This window comes from Limanda limanda, chromosome 3 (assembly GCF_963576545.1).
Source record: "Limanda limanda chromosome 3, fLimLim1.1, whole genome shotgun sequence".
In the NCBI taxonomy this organism is placed as follows: domain Eukaryota; kingdom Metazoa; phylum Chordata; class Actinopteri; order Pleuronectiformes; family Pleuronectidae; genus Limanda; species Limanda limanda.
In genome coordinates, this window is record NC_083638.1 from 1,112,900 (window position 1) to 1,134,694 (window position 21,795).

The window sequence follows — 21,795 nt, forward strand, 5'->3', positions numbered from 1 at the left end:
GGAGTCACCTGGAACATGACTTAAATAGGCTGAGCTCACAGAAACCTTTCTCTTTTTACTCAGATGCCCAAGCTACAACAAGACCCCTAGGGGTCTTAATAGTTAACTCGGTATTTTTAAGAGACTCTCTTTGTCCTCTCTCTTTTCCACCCTACTCAAGTTGCTAGGCCTCCCGAGGCTTTACCAGACGACTCAGTAAACTAATGGAGGCGATAAGACAATTATTTTAACTCATTCCAGTATTCTTCTTTTATCTCAGTCAAAGTTTTATTTTGAAAAGACTTTTGCTGTTTTAACTTGAAAAGACAAACAGGAATCTCACTCGGGAAGAGTGAGACACGGACTTTACTTTTATTCTTTTCCCAACACGGACTTTACTTTTATTCTTTTCCCAACATGATCTACAACGGCTAGAAGCAGCCGCACGTTCCTGTGAGTGAGCACGAGCTCCGCTGCTGCAGAAGAAGACGAAACCTCATCTCGCCACGGAGCACGACGGATCGGCTCCGGCCCAGCTGCGGTGCTCACGAGAGCCCGCCTGAGAGACTTCAAGCGATTCACTGAACCTCCGGGAGATTCGCGCCAACGCGCATGCACCCCACGAAACCATGGTTACAGTAAGAGAGGCTTATGTTGTCTGGGCAGATGTTAGTTTTAATACGTAGCGTATTGATTTAATACTTGAGTGTATTTTGTTGGTGGAACCTCCGAGTTCCATTGTTTTAGCCGGCCACTACTCCGAGCCGCTACTTCCGGTTTCCGGTTTGATGGCAATGTTTTGTGTTGCAGTGAATAGGGCCGCGAGAAGCGCCTCCGCCCGCACTGTTAACGTCTGTGTGAGTCTGCAATGATTTCACCGATCAGAACCTCGGCCCACAACGTTCGCTTGAGGGCTGAGGGGTGAATCACTGTTAATCTATCTCTGGCGTGTTTTTAAGAGCTTCTTTGAACTCTCCTTACATGTTTTCTCTCTCTCTCTCTCTCTCTCTCTCTCTCTCTCTCTCTCTCTCTCTCCTTCTAAACCGACCTATACACACTTCCGATTTGTATTTAGAATACAGTTCATGTAACATAGTTAAATCTATATTCAGAGAGGCTGAACACATCTGGAAACCATTCGGCCCCCAAAGCCAAGCAGAGATAAGAATTCTCTTTGTCTGAAATTTCCTTTGTGTAATTCATCTGGCGACCACCATTGTGAGTTCAGGCCACATGGTCATTAACATATTCTCCATTTTGGATAACGTTAAGTTAAACCACCATCTTGAGTCTATTATTGCCACGCCTTCTCTCCCTCTCTCCTCCCATTCTGGCTCTAAATTCATAACGGCTCCGCCATCTTGTTTTGTAGTCAATCCGCCATTTTGAGAGTTTTTAGGCCTTGATTCCACGAATCATGATCGGACACACACACAGACACATAGATTGACCAGAGGTTACATGCTCGTTCTAAATTGTGATAAGCTGCTGTTGTTATCTTTGAAATATGGGAGTTTGTTAAAATGATAAATCATTAAATAACACTAACTTTATTTCACATACACACACATAGACACACATACACAGAGAGACACATTGACACAGACACACACACACAGAGACAGACATACATAGGTAGACCGCAGGTTTTACATGTATTTTCTGAATTGTGATAAGTGCTGCTGTGTTTATCTTTGAAATATTGGAGTTTGTTAAAATGATGAATCATTGAATAACATTATAACTTTATTTCACCTTTTTAATAAATACTTGTAATTAAAGTATCTGTAGTCTGTGATTATTTGTGCATAAGTGTGTGAATACAGCTGGATTATGATTGCCTGTGCTCGAACTTAGAAGCCTTCACTGTTAATTAAGTAATCGTTAATATTAGAATATTGACATTATTAATTTGACATTTATCATTATGAGACTGATAATTATAGTTTGACTCGTTGGTCCCTGGAAACCAGGGTGGTGCCCCTCTACGATAAGTTATGGCCTTATCATTTTTAATTATTTTTAATAAATAATCTTTTATTATTTTAATAATCATATTTCATGATTATTAATAATTAGCCAACGTCAAGTCTACTCCTATTGCACAACACTAAATATATAAATAAATCCATACATACATAAATAAATCAAGAAAATAAATCCATAAATGAATCCATAAATGTAGAAATAAATAATTAAATGTATGACTACATAAATAATTGCTATATATATATAAATGCAGAAATAAATATATTTAGCTTGAAATAATAACAGAAATAAAGGAATAAATGTCTTAAACTTATTTCAACATTTATTTATTTCTGCATATCTGTGTCCATATCTCAATGAGGTAGGAGGTCCTAAACTCAGTTTTGAGCAGGATTGGTCACCTGAGCGATCAGACAGAAGCAATCTATTCCTCGCGAATCTTCCCTGGATCATCGTATTATGCCATCGTGTGAATTACCGAAGGAAAATGTGTTTGTATCCCGGGATGCCATTACAGCATTCCCTGTAGCTACTACAGGTCTAAGACAAGTAATGAGGCCTGTATCAACAGGATAAAGTTTCGCTGAGAAAATGCCACAGGGCTCTTTTGCCTCCATGGTCTGGGAGTAGCACTGATGTCATGTAGCCCCCCCTTCTCGTCAACTGCCTGTGTGAAAGGTCGGTCAGGGTTCGGTAGCCCTAAAGTCAGGGAAGAATTATAAGGTCAGTTTCATGTCAGTGAAAGCTTTCTTAGTGTCATCAGTCCATGTGATTATACTATATGCTTGTAGGCCTTGCCCGCGTGCGATTGCGCTAAGGGGCTTGTCGTGTTCTTTTATTCCTAATATGAGAAGAAACAGTCTCGGTTTGGTTCAATCAAGTATTTATAAAGAAGCAACGAAAAGGTATGAAAAGTTACAGCACAGAAATGGGCACCCAACGCACAGCCCCGGCCCTCTAGCAGCACCGGGCAGTCAACACTGCATGAAAACAAGCGTTGGTGTCAATCTGTGTCGAAGGAAAGTGTTGGCACATCCTTCGGTTAACGACTTTCACACGTATCTGCAGGCAGCAAAGGAAACTCTGCAGTTGTCAAGCCTGAGAGTTGTTGTGAGGTGACCCCCCTACTCCTACGCCTAGAGGACGCTTTCACATGCAAATGACAATGCTCTGAGCTTCACAAATGCAAACCAGGATAGTTCCCCTCAGAGCATATAACACCTTTTTCTAAGAGTATACTAAACTATCTGGCAGAGTGAACCAGGCTGAAAATATATATAAAACCTGAAATTTTAAATTGTTCTTAAATAAGTAAGTGTGCTATAATGAATTACATTGTATACCACGAACAAAGGTCAATGCTGTCAAATTAAACAATGCACTTTATTTCAAATTTTTATTGTCATCCAAAACAATCCTGAATCTCAACAACTGTACAGAGTGGCATGATTACAGTCACTTTTTCAATTGTGCTGGTTAAATGCACAGAGGAAGTGTAAACCACACCTCTACCAGCAAAGAAATGATGCTGGGTATGATCATCTGTGTCCTGTAAGCTCCAAACTTCTACTGGCTTTCCATAAAAATATCTGTCCTCCCAAAATACTGGCATCAAATTCACATGTCAATGGCAAACTAAGCTGTTTTTTCATGAATTATAAATGCTACCTTTTCACCACTACTTTCAAAATTGCTATGAAACATTCATTGATTTAATGATTTATTTTTTCAGTGTAATATTTAATCCCCCATGGACTGCACAGTGACAAAACACAGCAGCCGGCTGTTTGGCTACAACATACATCTCCACTCAGTTTGATTATTATTTTAAATATAAAGGAGACACAATATAGAGCTTAAATTCCTTCATAATTTGAACTTCAATTGTCTAATTGTTGTTATTAAACTTCTCAGTATTCCATTAAAACAGTCAACACTTTTATCCAAAGCGACTTACAATAAGTGCATTCAACTATAAGGTTACGAACACACAACAGCGTGAATCATGTGTGTAAATGTACTAAACACCACAAAAAATAAACCTGGCCTCAGTCACATACTCATCCTATATGAAGTAACCGCTGCTTTAAGATAAGGAAACTGTGAAAACCTCACGTCACCCGCTCGCGTCAGCAGCTGATGCACTCGTCCAATCACAGCCTCGTAAACGCCGTGCAGCAGCGTCGAGTGTCGACCAGACATGAAACTCCGGCTTGTGTTTAGCTTGTCCCGTACGAGTGGGTAAATAACTTGCTGAAGTCGACGCGACGCTGTTCCCTGGAGGAGAAGATGAGTGCGTGGGAAGCAGAGCCGCGGGCCCGGTGTGGACGAGTCGAGGCGGAGAAGACGGACGCACAGTCCCTGAGTTAAGGTGAGAGCTAAACTAAACGGAGCCGCCATGCTAACCACTAAGCTAACCCTACATCTGAAAAGCATGTCCGCCACTGTTTGGGATAGCGAGAAAGTTGCTAAAATACGAATACAGCATCGAGTGCTGGAGCAGATCTAGTGCATGTGTAAATATGTATGAATTACTTAGATGTAACAGTTTGTTTTCGTTAAGTTTTTTCATCAACGTGACTTTTTTCTGTATGTTTTCACAGCCTGAGACCCCCCCCCACACACACACACACACACACACACACACACAAACACAACGAGGCGGTCACTGCGCGTGAGGCCGAGACGCTGAAAGTCCGGATTTAAAGTGCAGAAAATTAAGCCATTGAATGTAAGTAACTGTTTATGAATTGTTTTGGTGTTTTTTTGCTGTGGATCTTCCACCGGTGATGCAGCGCGGCCATTTCCGTTTATTAATAATAAAGTCATGTTACTCGTGTTGTTTTCCAGCTGCCTGTCCATGACGTACAAAGACACACTATGAGCCAGTATGATCCAACCAGACCCTACATCAGCATTGAGGAGTTGTCGGAGAAGAAAGAGGGTAAGGTTATATTCATTAAATAATTTTCCAGTTACATGTAAAGGTGTATGTTGTCATTGAACTGTGCTAATTTTACTGAATGTGTTTACAGCTGATTGAAGCGGGACAGATGACATGGATCCATCCTTCCACAGCCAGGAGCGCACCGACCTGTGTCCCACACTTCATATAAGACTGGAAGCTACACTGATCTCACAGCTACACACCACAGACGTCTACACACTGGAGAAGATTCAGACAGAGTCCCACAAAGAAGTCATGACCCAGAGGCTGCAGAGAAACATTTCAAGCCTCATCTGAGTTTTTGTACAATATTTTTGCTGTATGTAAATAAAGCTTTGACTCCACATATACCTTGTTCACATTTGTTCCCTGTACAATATGTTCACCTATAGCATCAAGCATCACATGAATGTTTAGTTTTAATTAACTGCAGTGCTTTTGGTAAAGGCTTACTAATAAATAATAATAAATATTAATATATACATTTTTATTATTAATATTGTGTGGGAGGGGCTTACCCCACGTGCGGAATGCTGTGACCCCACGTGTGCACTGCAATGACCCATAAGGTGACCAATAGCAACACTTCTACCAACCAATCACGAGTGACATTAGTTTCAAGGGTCTGTGGTTTCCTCCAATGGTGAGTAGAGAGAGGTTCTAGCCAGCGGCTGGACTCCGATTCATATGCTAATTAGATCACACGTCGCGATCGGTCCGCGAGGCTCAGGAGCCCCCCCACGGCTCTCTCCTTTGTTCTCCATATCCCCATTAAGGTTCGCAAACGCCGATAGACTCAGCTTATTGTCACTGGCGAACGCCGAGGGAACATCATGGAAACAGTTGGTTACAGCAGGGGATGAGGCCTGTCCGAAGAGGTTCACTGTGACAATAATACTGCTTTTCGTCTAGTGCAAGAGTCGCACCCCACGGACAGCGGTTATAATATTTTATAACCGTAGGTATAACTTGATTGGTCAATAATGAAGGGGAGTCGAGACTTGGTTCTTCCTCGATGGTTCGCAGTAGAGCTGCTCAATTAATCGAAATTTAATCGTGATTACGATTATTGGGTCAAACGATCTCCAAACTCCTATAATCGAGTTGAAACATTTATTTTGCATTTTTTTTTCGAAAGAGACGCGCATTCGCAATTCAGTCCCTCCCCCGGAGCATTCAGCGCCCCCCCGCTGACTGGCACTCACTCTCAAGCAGCTATGAAGTGAAGGATGCGAGTTGTGTGCGTGGGGACCGGAGGTATTTAAAAAACAGCGCGAGTGGAAAATGGCAGAGTGAGGGCAGCCCCGTGTGATCGACTCCGATCGAATCTGAGCAGCAGCACCACACAGTATAGCGGCCGCGGGTCAACTCGCGATTCTCCCCTTTTTGTTGTATGGAACCCGTTCAATGTCGGGGTTCGGGGGTAAATGATGATGGTCCTCATAGCCCCCCCCCCACCCCTCTCTTTCTCTCTCTCTGTGTGTGCTTGTAGTGGGTGGGCAGATGGGGACATTTAATAATGAGAGGAAATTTCAAAGTTCTCAAAGTGTTTTTATGGAGAGTGTTAAGGTTGATATCGGTGCCCGGTTTGAATAACCAGGCACCGATATCCTGCATGATTTTACAGAGGAATAAGACACGCAGCCGTTATCAGTGTTTACCGGAACCGGAAGTGACTGGTACTTCCGGTTAGTCATTTAAAAAAATAAGGGCACATATTAATAATCGTTTGAATAATCGTGATTTCGTTTTTGTCCAAAATAATCAGGATTATGATTTTTTTCCATAATCGAGCAGCCCTAGTTCGCAGGCATAGTTCCAGCCTCCTGGAGCTGGAATCAGGAAGTGATGAGAAGCCGCTACAAGTTTGGCTCCTCTTCTGATGGTTGCTGGTCAAAATTTTCATTTCATGACAGTTTAGAAAAGGTACAAACAAACCTTGACTCGACTGATGCCTTGTGGATCGGTGTTGTTGTTCATTGGAGTAAAGAATATTGTGTTCCTGCTCTATCGGCTTTATGTTCTGTTTGTGTAAACATGTGCTTCCTCCAAACAAAACAACGCCTTTCAGAACCTGGGGCAGCTGCTTGAACTTTGTGTGATGTTGACTAAAGCTAAGGAGTTATGCTTTAATACGAACTAGTTAATGTACAGTGTTTAGTATGTCACAGATTTACAGTTCCCACAACAGGCAGCGGCTCTTATCAAGACAGGAGTGAGGCTGACCAGCAATGTGACGCACACACATTCTAACCAACTTCATGATTAACACCAAGCAGCAACGGTTATTATAAGTCATTGTGTGAAGGCCATATATCTGGACCAAACTGATATAAAATCCCAACATCAGCATATGCTGTGACTACCACAGGAGGGTTGTGAGCCAGCCCGGAGATGGACAGAGAGACTGAGAGACTGAGATACTGAGACAGAGACAGAGCACTCGGAGAGGAAACACTTGACGGACACGGTGAACTGTTGAGCAGGTGGCTGTGTTTATTGTCTTAGCACTGGCAAATCAGTGATGACATAAGCTTGCGTCCCTACTACTTCACCGCCTCACAGTGGCATAATAATGATACTGCACCCCAAGTGTAATTACATACAGAACAGTACAGAACTGCGTTGTACAGCTAGGTACTAATGCAACATATTGTTAGAAAGCTAAGGTTCTTCTGATTCGACTGATGTTAACCATTTCAAGATCCGATCACCACAGCCGGTACAATCAACGTTTAAGTCAGAACACTAACACACAAAAAACAATCACAAAGTCGACGTAACTCACCTAAGAGTCATTATGTTATTCCACAGATCGATAACATTCCAACAAAAACGCTGTTGGTAAAGACGATCCAATCCAGTAACATAATCAGTCCAAAACACACTATTACATCAAAGAATAGCCACAGTCAGCTGTTGCGTAATCTCAGAGAAGCCAGCAGCTACGTGAAAACTTTGATGTATTTTCTGGAGCTGGCATGGGTTGTCCACAGCCTACAATAGCCAACGAGAGACCTCGTTGGCAGACAGAGCTTGCCCTTCTTCTGACGTGTAAAGGCTGAGCCAATTGCAACCGATTGTACTGATGACTGGGGTATCGTTTAGCCAATGAAATTTCCAACATGCAGATGTAATTTTTCACGGTAAAAATATGAGGAGACACCAAGCAAGTCCCTGCGCAACAGTGTCCAACTGGTCCCAGAGCATCGTGCGTCCGTGTTTCGCCCCCATTAAACATGAAAGATGTTTATTTGTATAAACCATATGACTGGTTTTGTCTCCATAAAAGTATGATTTTGATTGTAAAAATAGCCTTTTTAGCCTATGTGGTTACCATGGTTACAAAGGGTCCTTTGGAGTCTCCAAACGGAAAACCGGAAAATATTCAGGCGAAAACTAAAACCTTCTACTTCACTGTGTTCCAACTGCTATTACTCAATGCCAGTAGATCTTAGAGTGGTTCAAGAACAGCTTTCAATTTACTTTGGGTATTCCTCAGACAGACAGATGTTTTAAGCAAATCTCAGCTGCCTCTTAAGAGGTTAACATGTGTCTCACTCTGTCTCTCTGCACAGCAGAACCACAACACCAGGAGCCACAAACCAGCCAGACGACTTCACTGGACTTCAAACAGCACATCCACCTTTTCCCCCTTTTCATGAACGGTATCACAACTGGGCTTAATAATTGTACTAGGCTAAGCAAAGACTTGTTTATAAAGAATTGTTTATTCAATTCCTTGTGATGTTTATAAGTTGGATTCGTGATATTTTGGTGATAAGTTATTTGAAAGTTAATGTTGGTTATGTTTTGCTCTTCAGTCTTTCTTTGCGTGCAACAAGCTACTTTCTAACTTGGCACCAACACACACACACACACACACACACACAAACACACACACACACACACACATCTCCCCACACATCTCTCTCTGACCCCCACTACATGTCGTAAACATACTGGGGGGGATGGTTTATTGCCTTCATAGTGGCCTGCCACCATTTAGAAAGCACAATCAGTCACACACACACACGCTTGTTCACATACACATATTTATGTAGTTAGTACACTTTTAGTAATTTGTGTTTTTATAGTTTATTATCTTCATAATAAAAATGTATCTTTCACAAATGTTGTTTTCATTAATGTTGCCTAAGTGTGAATTTTACCAACCTCTACAGTCACAAACTCTATATGCTTCAACTTTGCTAACTATCTACATGGTAATTATTAATCAGAGTTCCAAATTGTGGTTAGTACTTTCATGAGACTTAATCAATAAATTGGCTATTTTGCCCTTAATTTGAAGGGTGGTGCACCAAGGTAACTTGAATCAATTAAAGTTATTATTAAATCTTAATATTTTTAATATTAAAATTAAATCTTTTTTCTCATAACCACATTTATTGAATGCCAAAGGCACACCAGGAAATGGTGTCACGTTTAATGTATCAATTGCACAACACGTATTAGGTTTACAAGAGCCTTCATTCCATGTCTAAGTACACGTTGTCATTATTAGGCCTTATGGGCTCAGTGGAATGTTCTGAGCATGAACTTCCTCCTAGGTCCTAGACACTTACTGTAAGTACACACCCACTGTGTTTGGTACGCATAACTTTGTGACCTGAAACTGAAGATTACTGGAACATCAGTCAGACCCCTCACTTTCAAATGTTGCAGCAGTAGAACAGGTTTAGGGTTTTCCATATAGGCTCCAACTTAATGACTCCCCATATGATTACACAGGAATAATTCAAGATTCAAGATTCAAGAGTTTATTGTCATATGCACAACGATTACATTAAGCAGTCGCTTACAATGAAATGCTTGGGTCACAGGCTCTCTTATAGCAATGCTCAGAATATTACAAGCAGACAAAAAAAATCGAGTAATATAAGATAAAATAGAATATAAAAATTCAAAATAGAAATAAAAATATACATATCTAAAATGTATATATACAACTACAGAAATACAGTTGCTCTCTTCTTGCATGAGTCCACACATGAGTATACTGTAGAGGAGTTGGTCCACAAACCGAACTGAAACTTCATTGGGATCTCAAACCCACTCCTGTAAAGTTCTGTGACTTTGTCTGGACTAGTTTCTGTGAATACACCTGCATCCATGTACTAACTTCTTCTAATGTCATTTCATTCATATAAGAAGTGTGAAGCAGCAGCTCTGTTCTGACAGTCAGAACTTTAACTTCATATGAAATCAGGAAAGCTTTCTTGTTCCTCTGCTCAGACGATTCTAAACTATTGTGGGAGCTTGTTACTGGTGAAAATATGCTCAATAACAACCACGTAACACAATTGGGTTTTTTACACGCACAAAATTGAAACTCATTTCCCAGAAAGACGTTTTTTTCCTTTACGTTCAAACAGGTTTTGCAGTTTCTGCATTGTTTTCAATGCGCATTCCATCAGACTCCAGCTTACAGTATATAAGATGCTGCAGGTGGATGTGAGAGGCACCCGGGACACAGAGCAGTTCTCTGCATCATGGCTTCCACAGCGGTGCTCCTACTTCAGCTGCTCCTGGTCTCACTGGCGTCTGCATCACATCACTTTGGGGGAAGTGCGAGCTACATCTACAGGGGACAAAACCCTGATGGAACGTACAAGGTGAGAGATGCAATGATGACATCGAGACAATGTGTGAATCTGATCCATGATAGAAATGTCCTATTCCTCTTAATTATTACTCGTTATTTTGTGAGAGCTTTATTTATTTGGTTTGATTTACTAGTTAAGGATCAAGGCCACAAAAAAATGTGTTGATTAAATAACAATAGTAATTTTATACATTTTACATATGAAATTCTTAAAGAATTGGATACTGTTAAATTTCTGATTTTTGCCCCTAATTAGCTTTGAACAAGACAAAGTACTAATAGCAACAATAATAATAACTATAATTGTTTAGCACTTCTAGACAAGGTTACAATGTGCTTGACAAAATACATGAGGATAAAACAATAATTAATGGTAAATGGTTTTGTATTTTTGTAACGCTTTTCTAGTCTTGATGACTCAAAGCTCTTTACAGTACAGTTTTTACATTCACCCATTCACACACACATTCATACAGAGCATCTAGACTTTGGTACTACTGACAGGTGTTGGTGGTAAAATGTTAGATTGAGTCTCAGAGCAAGGCAGGTAGAAGCTCTGTTATTTAACCTGGGAACAGACCATGCTGAGCTTTAAAAGTTAATCAAGGATCTTAAAGTCCTCAATTTAAGTTAAGGGAGTCAAGAGTTGGAGAAATGTGGCCCTTCGCTTGGTGTTCAAATGTGAGCGGCTGCGTTCTGCAAACAATAATCACCTCCTCAGTTTGAGCAGAGCAACCAGCTGGAAGCAGAGTGTTCAGTGTGATCTTTCCCCGCAGGTGGACCTTCGCAGCAGGTCAACCTTCAGGACATGTGGGCATTATACCTATGGGTGGAACTGCTACGGGGGCAACTGTCGCATTGTCGCTAGAAGTCCGTCGGGTATGGTTGACAGGCACACCACCATATCAGGATACTATGGAGGCTCTTGTGAGACTGAAACAGTTTTCACGGCTAATGTTCGCAGTGACAAACCTTTTCAGATGAGGTAAGTCTTTTTAAAGCTACTTAACTTTCACTTGCTGCTTAGTGAGACTAAGTTAAAACTGGTTTTATTTCCAGTAAAATTGACGACTGCGATGGACTTGTTTGTTGTTACTGTCCCTTGTACTGGTTATCTGTTAGGGACCCCCTCGAAATCAGGGGGATACATCTGAAAGAGTTAAAGCCATGACAATACATCTCAAACTATAAAAACTCACATCCACCCTGTTCTGAAATCCCTACACAGGCTGTAAGTGAGCTACAGAATAGACTCTAAAGTTTTAGTGCTAATCTTAAAATCTCTTAAGTATAATAAGAGTAACAATAATAATGATAATAATGATAATCATAATAATCCTGTGGGACCCCTGGGGAGCAGTAAGCTAAAGTCTGAACAAGGACTGACAGACTGTCATTCTGCAGAAAGGTGGTGGAACCACATTCAGATTGTATCTGTCACATACACCAACCACACACAGGACCATGTGCACGGGCTACGACTCTCCTTCACAATAAGACTACCTGATCATCTTAGTAGGAATGTCCATAGCTTTAGTTACCTGCTGTAGTTACCTGCTTTAGTTAAAAGCTTTAGTTACCAGCTTTAGTTACCAGCTTTAGTTACCTGCTGTAGTTACCTGCTTTAGTTACCAGCTTTAGTTACCTGCTTTAGTTAACTGCTTTAGTTACCAGCTTTAGTTAGCCGCTTTAGTTACCAGCTTTAGTTACCTGCTTTAGTTACCTGCTGTAGTTACCTGCTTTAGTTACCAGCTTTAGTTACCAGCTTTAGTTAGCAGCTTTAGTTAGCAGCTTTAGTTACCTGCTTTAGTTACCTGCTGTAGTTACCTGCTTTAGTTACCAGCTTTAGTTACCTGCTTTAGTTACCTGCTTTAGCTACCTGCTTTATTTACCAGCTTTAGTTACCTGCTTTAGTTACCTGCTTTAGTTACAAGCTTTAGTTACCAGCTTTAGTAACCCGCTTTAGTTTCCAGCTTTAGTAACCTGCTTAAGCTACCAGCTTTAGTTACCGGCCTCAGTTACCTGCTTTAGTTACCAGCTTTAGTTACCTGCTTTAGTTACCTGCTTTCGCTACCAGCTTTAGTTACCTACTTTAGTTACCAGCTTTAGTTACCTGCTTTAGTTACCTGCTTTAGTTACAAGCTTTAGTTACCAGTTTTAGTTACCTGCTTTAGTGACCAGCTTTAGTTACCTGTTTAGTCACCTGCTCTAGTTACCTGTTTAGTTACTCAGAGGGAGAGGGACCCTCGTTGCAGGTTAAGATCAGAGGATGTTGCACTTTGATAAGATCTGTGAGACAAATTGTGATTTGGGAATATGTGCTGTATAAATAAAATGTGATTGATTGATTGACCTAACTGCTTGACATGTAAGGTCTTTATATTGTATTTTAATTAAAATTATTATTCAACACCTTTCTTTACTATTTACTTATTAAATGGCTTTTAATCTCTTCACCTATTTTACTCTGTTTTGCTTGAAACTGTGTTTTTAGATTTTGACTTGATTTCTCTGAATTTGGTCCCTGAGTTGTTGTTTCTGTCTCTTCTTCTGTGTAAGAAATGTGCTTCATGAATCAAACTGCTTCACCTTTGTGCTCTTAACATGTATTCACTGAGTCACTTTGTGGAGCATTCTTTTATTCATCATCCCTGCTTGACAACAGCCATGTTCACACACCTCGATCTGCTCCACACACACCAGGGCAAGTAGCTGCTGTTGGGTGGGAACGGCCAATAATGTTAGGAGCTGGCATCTACTGACTGAGGTAAATCTGGGAAAGAGGTCTGACACAGATCACCAGAAATCGGCATCCTACCTATCCTCCGGTAAGTCTCCTGCTGATACCTGGAAACCTGTCGACCTTTAACTCTTTTATCACAAACACTGGAGAATTTGAATTTGTTTTAAAAACTGATGATTCCATCTTTTGTTATTTTTACTAACTCCTGTTATCGTGTATATCCAAGAGTTCCTCAGAACTGCCCTCGGACATACAAGCTCACGTCTTTTGATCCTGATGGGGACAAAGTTCGATGTCGATATGGAAACGTCAAGGGGAGGGAGTGCAACTCATGCAACCTGCCACCAGGCTTCCTCTTAGACCAGGTCAGCTGAGGAATGTGAATCTCCATACTTTGTGTTTTAATGTATTGACGCTTTGCCTCCCTTTAATAATAAATATTCACATTCATAGGGCTCTTGCACATTGCACTACAACTACACCCGAGCAAACATCAAAGCTTATGGACTTGAGTTGGTGGTGGAGGATTTCCCACAAGGCTACATCAATCTGCAATACGCAGACGGATCCAGATCCTACAGGACTCCGATGACCATGAGGAGAGGAAAGAGAGCACCATACCGAAACCAAGACCCAACCATAGGCCCAAACCCATACCCAACCACAACCAGAGGCCCATACCCATACCCATACCCAACCAAACCCCCATACCCAACCACAACCACAACCCCATACACAACCACAACCACACCAACAACCACAACTCCAACCACAACCACAACTCCAACCACAACCACAACTCCAACCACAACCACAACTCCAACCACACCTCCAACCACACCCACAACCACAACTCCAACCACAACAACAACTCCAACCACAACCACAACTCCAACCACAACTCCAACCACACCCACAACCACAACTCCAACCACAACCACAACCACACCTTCAACCACAACTCCAACCACAACCACAACTCCAAACACAACCACAACTCCAACCACAACCACAACTCCAACCACAACCACAACCACAACTCCAACCACAACCACAACTCCAACCACACCCACAACCACAACCACAACCACAACTCCAAAAACAACCACACCTCCAACCCCATACCCAACCACAACCACAACCACACCCACGGCTCCTCTCAGCAAACTTCCTCTACAATTCTCTTTTCTTGGTAAGTATGTTTTCACTTTTCCTGACACATGACAATAATTGAAGTTAGACTGTTCTTTATAAGTCCCACCAAGCAGAGGTCCTGTTGCTGCTGCCCTGGGCTCAGTGAGATAAAAGTCTTTATAAGTGTTGGACCTCTAAGAACGCCCTAATGTGTGACACAAAATACTGAGGCCATGGCTTCCTGTACTTAATTGAATAGATTTTTTTTCTTCAATCACCTCCTCAGTGTTTTGCGGATCTTTTATATTTTGCGGTTATTTTTGTTGTTTATTTTTATTTTTACTTATACATTATTGTTTTATTCATGACAAGTTTAATTTCTTCACTATGAAATTCTTTGTTCTTCAAAATAATGTATTTCCCTAAACTCTGCATTTCTGGCTATAGAACATGTTCTTATTTTTAAAAAAATTACAATTTAGTCGTACGAGACGTTCTGTCAACATATTAATCCTAGGTTTTTGGTTTTGGTTTTTACTGAGCTGGGACTTTATTTAGATTTTACAACGAACAAAAGACACAGTAGCAGTTTGCTAATTGCTGTTCAACACTTATCACATTTGTTAAATTCCAGTGGACCCCCCTGCTCCGTCATGTCAGGAGGGAGCTTTCCTGCCCAAGCTTCTGCCTCCAACACCTGCAAATGGAGCTCGTTTCCGAGCAGGAGTCAACAAGGAATTGGAAATCAGAGTCAAAGCGCATGCCACAAATGCAAGGTAAGTGAGAACCAACAAGATCGCTGAAACCTTGTGGCAACAAAACATCTCAGCAAGCAAGATAACTGTGTTCTGTTTTCACACAGAATAAATAATATCATCGTCAGTGGGCCGGCGAATATCAGCAAGCACCAGAACACACAGGGAGAGTTTGTGCTCAGGTGGACGCCACTCCCAGATGACCACGGACAACATTTCGTGATCTGCTTTGCTGTTGAAGCAGTCAAACCGTGAGTCTCGGACTTCAGTTCTCTGTCGACACGATCACGTGCGTAGGAAAACATCGTTTAACTTTTCACACATGTTCACAAATGTTTTTCAGGCCTGCCCTCTATCAGTCCGAGATGAGGTGTGTTCTTGTGGAAGCCAGGAGTGAAATAGGTGAGTCACCAGGATACGTCACTGTCAACAGTCAATGTTGTTTTAGCACAACTGAAAGCTGCATTAAGCACTTTTCGACCAGCAGAGGGCAGAAAAACACCGGCCTGAACCACACACCATACAATAAGGCTGGTGTCGTCATGGTAATCCTGACAACAACAAAATAATAGCAACATTAGCATCTAACATACATCAATATGAAATATATTACTTGATCAGTAATCAAATAGAATATTTATTATAATCCTGTGTATAAAGTACTGAAAAGGTTATGGTTTAAAATGTACTTGTTTTGTTGCAGTTAAATCCCATGTGATCTGCAACGAGTCCTCCATGACAGTATCGGTTGAGAAAGCCTCTTTCCCTCGACTCCATGAGGATCATATGCAGCTCAACGATCCCTCCAACACGGCCTGCAGCCTCCAGAGACTCTCCAACAGCACTCACATCATCGCCACCATCCCCCTCAACGCCTGCGGCACTCAGATCGAGGTAGCGAGGGCCTCATGTCATCTCACTACACACTCAGTTACCAGTGCTGCTTCTTGTTTGTCGGTTACTGCATGAGGACTGAATTCGTAACTTTCTGTCCTGCAGGAAGACGATGAGAACCTCATCTTCAAGAACGAAATCACCACGGTGGACAACCCCAGAGACCTGATCACCAGGAAGCACCTGATGGAGGTGCAGTTCTACTGCCAGTACCCAAAACGAGGAAACGTGTCATTGGGCTTCGTGGCACACAGGAAGAACATCACTGTGTGGGAGAAGGGCTTCGGCACGTTCACCTACCAGTTTGAGTTCTACCCTAACAACCAGTTCCAAACCAGGATGGATCCAGCAGCTTATCCTCTGGAGTACGACATTGGGAACAGGATTTACATGAAGATCAAGGCCACCTCCTCGGTCAACAACACCGAGCTGTTTGTGGAGTCCTGCCGAGCTGCACCATACGACAACCCCAACTACCGCCCAACCTACTCCATCTTTGAAAATGGGTATGAAAACACACTCTACTGTTTGAAGGCAGATGTTGGTTGTCATGGGTAACGGTGCCTTCAAGAAAGGACGTAAAATATGTAAAAAGATTTGCAGCTAGCTGGGCCGTCTCGGTGTCACCTATGCTCCCCCCAGTGGCATTTAAGTACAGGGGCACTGTTCTTACCGTGTTTTTTCTTTTCTTCTTCCTTTGAAAAGGTGTCAAATGGATCCAACTCTTCAGATCCACTCCCCCGCTGACCAGAAAGAATTCAAGTTCAGCATGGAGGCTTTCAAGTTCATCGGACTGAACAATCAGGTCAGCAGTGGATTAGAAATTCTTTTGTTTATTATTAAGGGACAGTGTGCGTGGATAAATATATACAGTATATATATATATATATATATATATATATATATATATATATATATATATATATATATATATATATATATATATATGTATTACCCTTAAACCTATAGTTCAGGGAAACAAAGCATTTAGTCAGGTGGAGAGATGCTTCAGTGTTGATCTTGTTTCTACGGACAGAGACAGATTAGCTGTTTCCCTCTATTTCCATTCTATATACTGATCTAGGCTAACAAGCTCCTGTGAGCCTGGAGGTAACTTACAAGAAGGTGAATTAATCAATAAGATCAAACTAAATGGTTTAATACATTTATTTTTCTGATGGGACAAGTTCTAAAAGCCTGACACAGTAACTGAGGATGAAGTAGAGCAGAGGTTTGACTCTACATCTGTACGTCTGCTGACATATCGGGGGCGTGTCTTGTTGTGTTCAGGTGTACATCAGCTGCTCGGTCATGATGTGTGAAGCAGGGAACTCCAACACCAGGTGCTCCAAAGGTTGCATCAACTCTACGTCGACAAGCCCCCGCCGCTCCAAGAGAGAGGCTGTCATCCAGAGTGCAAGTCACTTCGTTTCCCAGGGGCCATTGCGCTTACGGAGATCTGCAGAGAGGGTCGGAGCCACAGGTATGACACGCCTGGAGCACACCTGCCTCGGCAGAATCCCAGCTTGATTTTGGACAAAGCTCGACTCACATTGTGTTTCTCTTTTCTTCAGCGACCAACCTGAATCTGAACCTGGTGTTCATCGCTGGATGTGTTCTTGCAGCCGTCGGCATGGTCTGCGGAGTGGTCATGTACAGAGCCAAAGTGTCAAAGGTCAAATACCAACCTTTGCCAACATTTGAGAGTTAAATCAGCAGCGTATGGGAAATACCTGATTAATATTGATCACTTCAGACTGTACCAAGTCTTCTTTCATGGTTTTCGGTGGGGGTTTATGTATCTAATCAGGTGCAAATGTGAGCAGATGGATTTCATATCAACATCCTCGTGAATATCTGCAGCTTTTTGTAAGATTTAACTTTTATATTGAACAAATCTGAAAGGTGTGTGGTGTTTACAGGCGGGATCTGATGTGGTTTTATAACTGTTCCATTTGTGATGTGTTACAATATGATTTAAACAAGTATTCTGATTGAAATGTGTTTTACTTTCCAACACACACATTTCTCATGTGTCTGAATATATTAGGTTTATATACTGTGTCTCTGTTTCACACACTGAAGTGTTTGTCAATGCAAAGTCAATCAGGGAAGTGTCAGGCGGTTGAGTGTGGTTGATGTCGCTCTGAGTTGTATATGTACATTAAATATCAAGTTACAAACATGTGACCTCCTGATAAGAGTCATCGCCAAACCTCAATTTACAAACTGCAAAATCCAAATGTGAGTCACCTGGAGGAATGAAGCAACAGCACGTGATGCTCTTCAGGTCCAGGGATGGTCTCCATGGTGATTCAGGCTGCAGCTTCATCATCATCATTGCTTCCTCTGACCATTAGTTTATCAAATCAAAGAAAATTCTCGTATATCAAGTTTTGTTTGATCAACAGTCTAAAGCAGAAATGTGTTTATGTCACTGACGCCTTTGGGAAACTGGAACTGAATCATTGTTTTGGTTGTTGGGCTTAAAAATAAACAACAAATACTAATCGAGGTACTTTCCTGTGAGTTCTTTTCCACACATACATTACTGATCAAAATCTTAAGACCAGTTGAAAAATTGCATGAATTTGCATTTTGCACTGTTGGATCGCAGGAAGGTTCTAAGTAGACTGTTCATCAGCTGATCAAAAGTTTAAGACCACAGCTAAAAAAACAAAAAAAACCTCCTAAAACAGAAATTAAAGTGTCAAAAACTGACTCAGTAATGAGTAGCTCCACCATTATTGTTGATCACTTCAAAAATTCATTTTGGCATGCTTGATGCAAGTGTTTCCAAAAGGCTAGTGCGAATGTTGCGCCAAGTGGTGAAGATGGCTTCACGAAGGGAATCCACTGTCTGGAACTGAAGTCCATTTTTGTAAACTTCCCTTGCCATCCATCCCCAAATGTTCTCAATTGGATTAAGATCAGGGGAACACGCAGGATGGTCCAGAAGAGTGATGTTGTTCTCCTGTAAAAAAGTCTTGGTCAGACGGGCATCGTGAATTGGAGCGTTGTCCTGCTGAAGAACCCAGTGGTTACCACACAGACCAGGGCCCTCAGTCATGAGGGATGCCCGCTGCAACATCTCCACAGAGCCAGCTGCTGTTTGACGCCCCTGCACAACCTGGAGCTCCATTGTTCCATTGAAGGAAAAAGTACCCCAGATCATGATGGCGCCCCCTCCACTGTGCCGCGTAGAAAACATCTCAGGCTGCATCTCCTTGTCATGCCAGTAATGTTGGAAGCCATCAGGACCATCAAGGTTACATTTTTTCTCGTCAGAGAATAAAACTTTCTTCCACCTTTGAATGTCCCATGTTTGGTGCTCCCTTGCAAAGTCTAAATGGGCAATTTTGTGGCGTTGAAGGAGACGTGGCCTTTGAAGACGTTTCTTGTTTTTGAAGCCCTTCCTTCGCAGATGCCGTCTGATGGTTATTGGGCTGCAGTCAGCACCAGTAATGGCCTTAATTTGGGACGTGAGCTATTTTGCCTTTGCCATCAAGAGATCTTCACAGTGTGATTACTTGACAGGAAATGACATGGAATCCAAATTTTTGGACAGATTTTGGCTTTTAAAGGCTGTGGTCTTAAACTTTTGATCAGCTGATGAACAGCCTATTTGAGTTAAATTGTTGTTTTCAATAAATTGCCTGCTCACAACCTTCCTAAGATCCAACAGTGCAAAATTCAAATTCATGCAATTTTTTAACTGGTCATAAGATTTTGATCAGGAGAGTATATACGACTTTCAGTTTACTACTTATGCTTTTAATGGTTTGTTTCACCTGAATAGTACATTCCGGTTTCCAATTCAAATAAGACTTAGAGAATGCTTTGAGTTGAGGTCGGGATATTTATGCAATTAGCATAATCCGCAGATTATCTGGTAAATACGGAGAAATCCACCAGGTCTGTCTTGTGGTCAAACTCCCTGAAGTTGGCCTGAAGAACAGCTGAGTCACAAAACTCACTGAGCTCTCGGAGGATGTCATCGCACACTGACTCGTCTAAACAAGTGTGTGCAGCATTCTTCTCGTTTGAGGCCCGCACAGGGCACGGCCATGCGTCTTGGGTCAAGGCACTGCATGCTGCTCACCAGTGGGTGATGCACTGGACCCTTTCTCAGCAGCTTCTCAGTCAGGTTATCAAGAGTTTCTGACAGTCCATATTGATCTCTAGCACCTGCCTCTCTGAAATCCTCTTTGAACACTTGAGTTGGTTTAGTGTGGTTTCTGCTTCAAATCCAATGTCAATCTTGGAATTGCTTTGTGCAGACTGCTGTCCTGGAAAGCAACATGGAGGAGCTTCAGTGTGGAGGTGGCTTCCCTCAGGGATTGCTCCTTCAGAAATCGTCCCATGAGCCCTGCAAATATTGACATGAAAATAATAATTAATTTCAAATTAATTTTCATTTTGATCACTCTTAATTAGCAAATTCACAAAATAATAGGTCCTGTGTGAGTATGATACACTATCTGATCAGACACGCATAACAAGTGAAATGTACCCAATTCATAAATTAATTTTCTAGATGCAGATTAACTCGAATTAACCCTTATTACACTAGAAGGTACAGTACAGAGAGTTTTAAAGTTGTTAAAATGCTCTACAAAGAAATATATTTTTACTCATATTTTGGATCAAGTTATGTGGCAGCGTTCTATTAATCTATTACATGTATCCAACATATTACTGCAAGACTAATTGAAATTGTAAAAATGTTACAAGACATATTTAAAAGCCAAAATATAATGCTGTTTTATTGCAATGCTTAAAACAAATATGAAAATGTATGCCTTCAAAATATGTTAATGCTTACCTTTCATCAGTTTCATCATGTCCTCACGGAGGAAGGGAAGCATGGGTTTGTCTGTTTCTTGTCGGTGAGGAATGGAGTGACTTCTCTTGAAATGCTATTGAAGATTTCCAGATTCACGGTGAAGAGAGGATCTGCACAGCGGTCCTTCAGAGCCTCAAATTCCTTCACCTTTGGATTCGGTAGTTTACCTTTTCAACCATTTCAACGTACGCTTTTACGTGTGGCCAGAGCAGCATTCCTGGTTCCAACACCTTGACATGTTTGATCCATCGGTGATTACAAAATTGAAGCGTGTTGGTGCTGCAACCAGATCAAATCTTATGATCTGTGGTGTCAGATGCTGCACAAACATCAACATGACGAGTATAGAGACAAGTCCATCACCTGAGGTCATGAAAAGCTCGCTAGTTACTTTTAATTTAATGTTTCTGTGCTGTGATTCTGAATCCTGACTCAAAATTTCCAACAAACCATAACTATCCAAGTAGTCACACAGCTGGTTAGTGTAACCCTTGGTTACACTAGAATGAGTGTTAATGTGGACCAGGACAGGAGATTGTAGCTAGGGCTTGAGAATCACAGGAGTTTAAATTAACTTGTCTTTGAACACAAACTGTAGTTCAAGTTTGTTTGACAATAGAATACAGCGTCATTCTCCCCTAAATTTTAAACAGAAATAAATGCAATTTAAAAAAGTGTGCACATGAAGTCACTTCAAAGTCCATAAGTCAAGTCTTAAATGTCAAGTTTGTAGACAGGTCACACATGTATATGGAATGTCATCCACACACAGTAATATCTTGACCATATCTGCTAACATGAACAATTGCTCAAATATCAATACAGCCTCCACTTCAAGTTATGGCCTATTTGTTGTACAACAAAATATAATTATTTTAGATC

The 21,795-nt window shown here is 41.4% G+C and overlaps 1 protein-coding gene and 1 long non-coding RNA gene across 2 annotated transcripts; both read left to right on the forward strand.

The window, feature by feature from the left end:
• The first annotated feature begins 4,621 nt into the window (after nucleotides 1–4,621).
• LOC132998045 (uncharacterized) lies at nucleotides 4,622–5,261 on the forward strand. The gene is made up of 3 exons (XR_009677973.1): nucleotides 4,622–4,699; nucleotides 4,819–4,912; nucleotides 5,004–5,261. It is a non-coding gene; the product is annotated as an uncharacterized LOC132998045 (long non-coding RNA).
• A 5,167-nt stretch (nucleotides 5,262–10,428) lies between these two features.
• On the forward strand, nucleotides 10,429–17,778 carry LOC132998779 (CUB and zona pellucida-like domain-containing protein 1). Its single transcript, XM_061068526.1, has 12 exons — nucleotides 10,429–10,551; nucleotides 11,318–11,526; nucleotides 13,511–13,649; nucleotides 14,422–14,476; nucleotides 15,053–15,194; nucleotides 15,281–15,424; nucleotides 15,517–15,575; nucleotides 15,877–16,067; nucleotides 16,173–16,573; nucleotides 16,773–16,872; nucleotides 17,358–17,550; nucleotides 17,642–17,778. The coding sequence occupies exons 1-12, from the start codon at nucleotides 10,429–10,431 to the stop codon at nucleotides 17,776–17,778; spliced, it is 1,893 nt and encodes a 630-aa protein (XP_060924509.1).
• Nucleotides 17,779–21,795: the final 4,017 nt, after the last annotated feature.

What these genes read in the sequence shown, in the direction of transcription:
- LOC132998779 (XM_061068526.1), top strand. Translation starts at nt 10,429, where the DNA reads ATGGCTTCCACAGCGGTGCTCCTACTTCAGCTGCTCCTGGTCTCACTG. An exon ending in GACAAACCTTTTCAGATGAG is followed by an intron (nt 11,527 to 13,510) that starts GTAAGTCTTTTT and finishes TGTATATCCAAG; the next exon opens with AGTTCCTCAGAACTGCCCTC. An exon ending in GGAAGCCAGGAGTGAAATAG is followed by an intron (nt 15,576 to 15,876) that starts GTGAGTCACCAG and finishes GTTTTGTTGCAG; the next exon opens with TTAAATCCCATGTGATCTGC.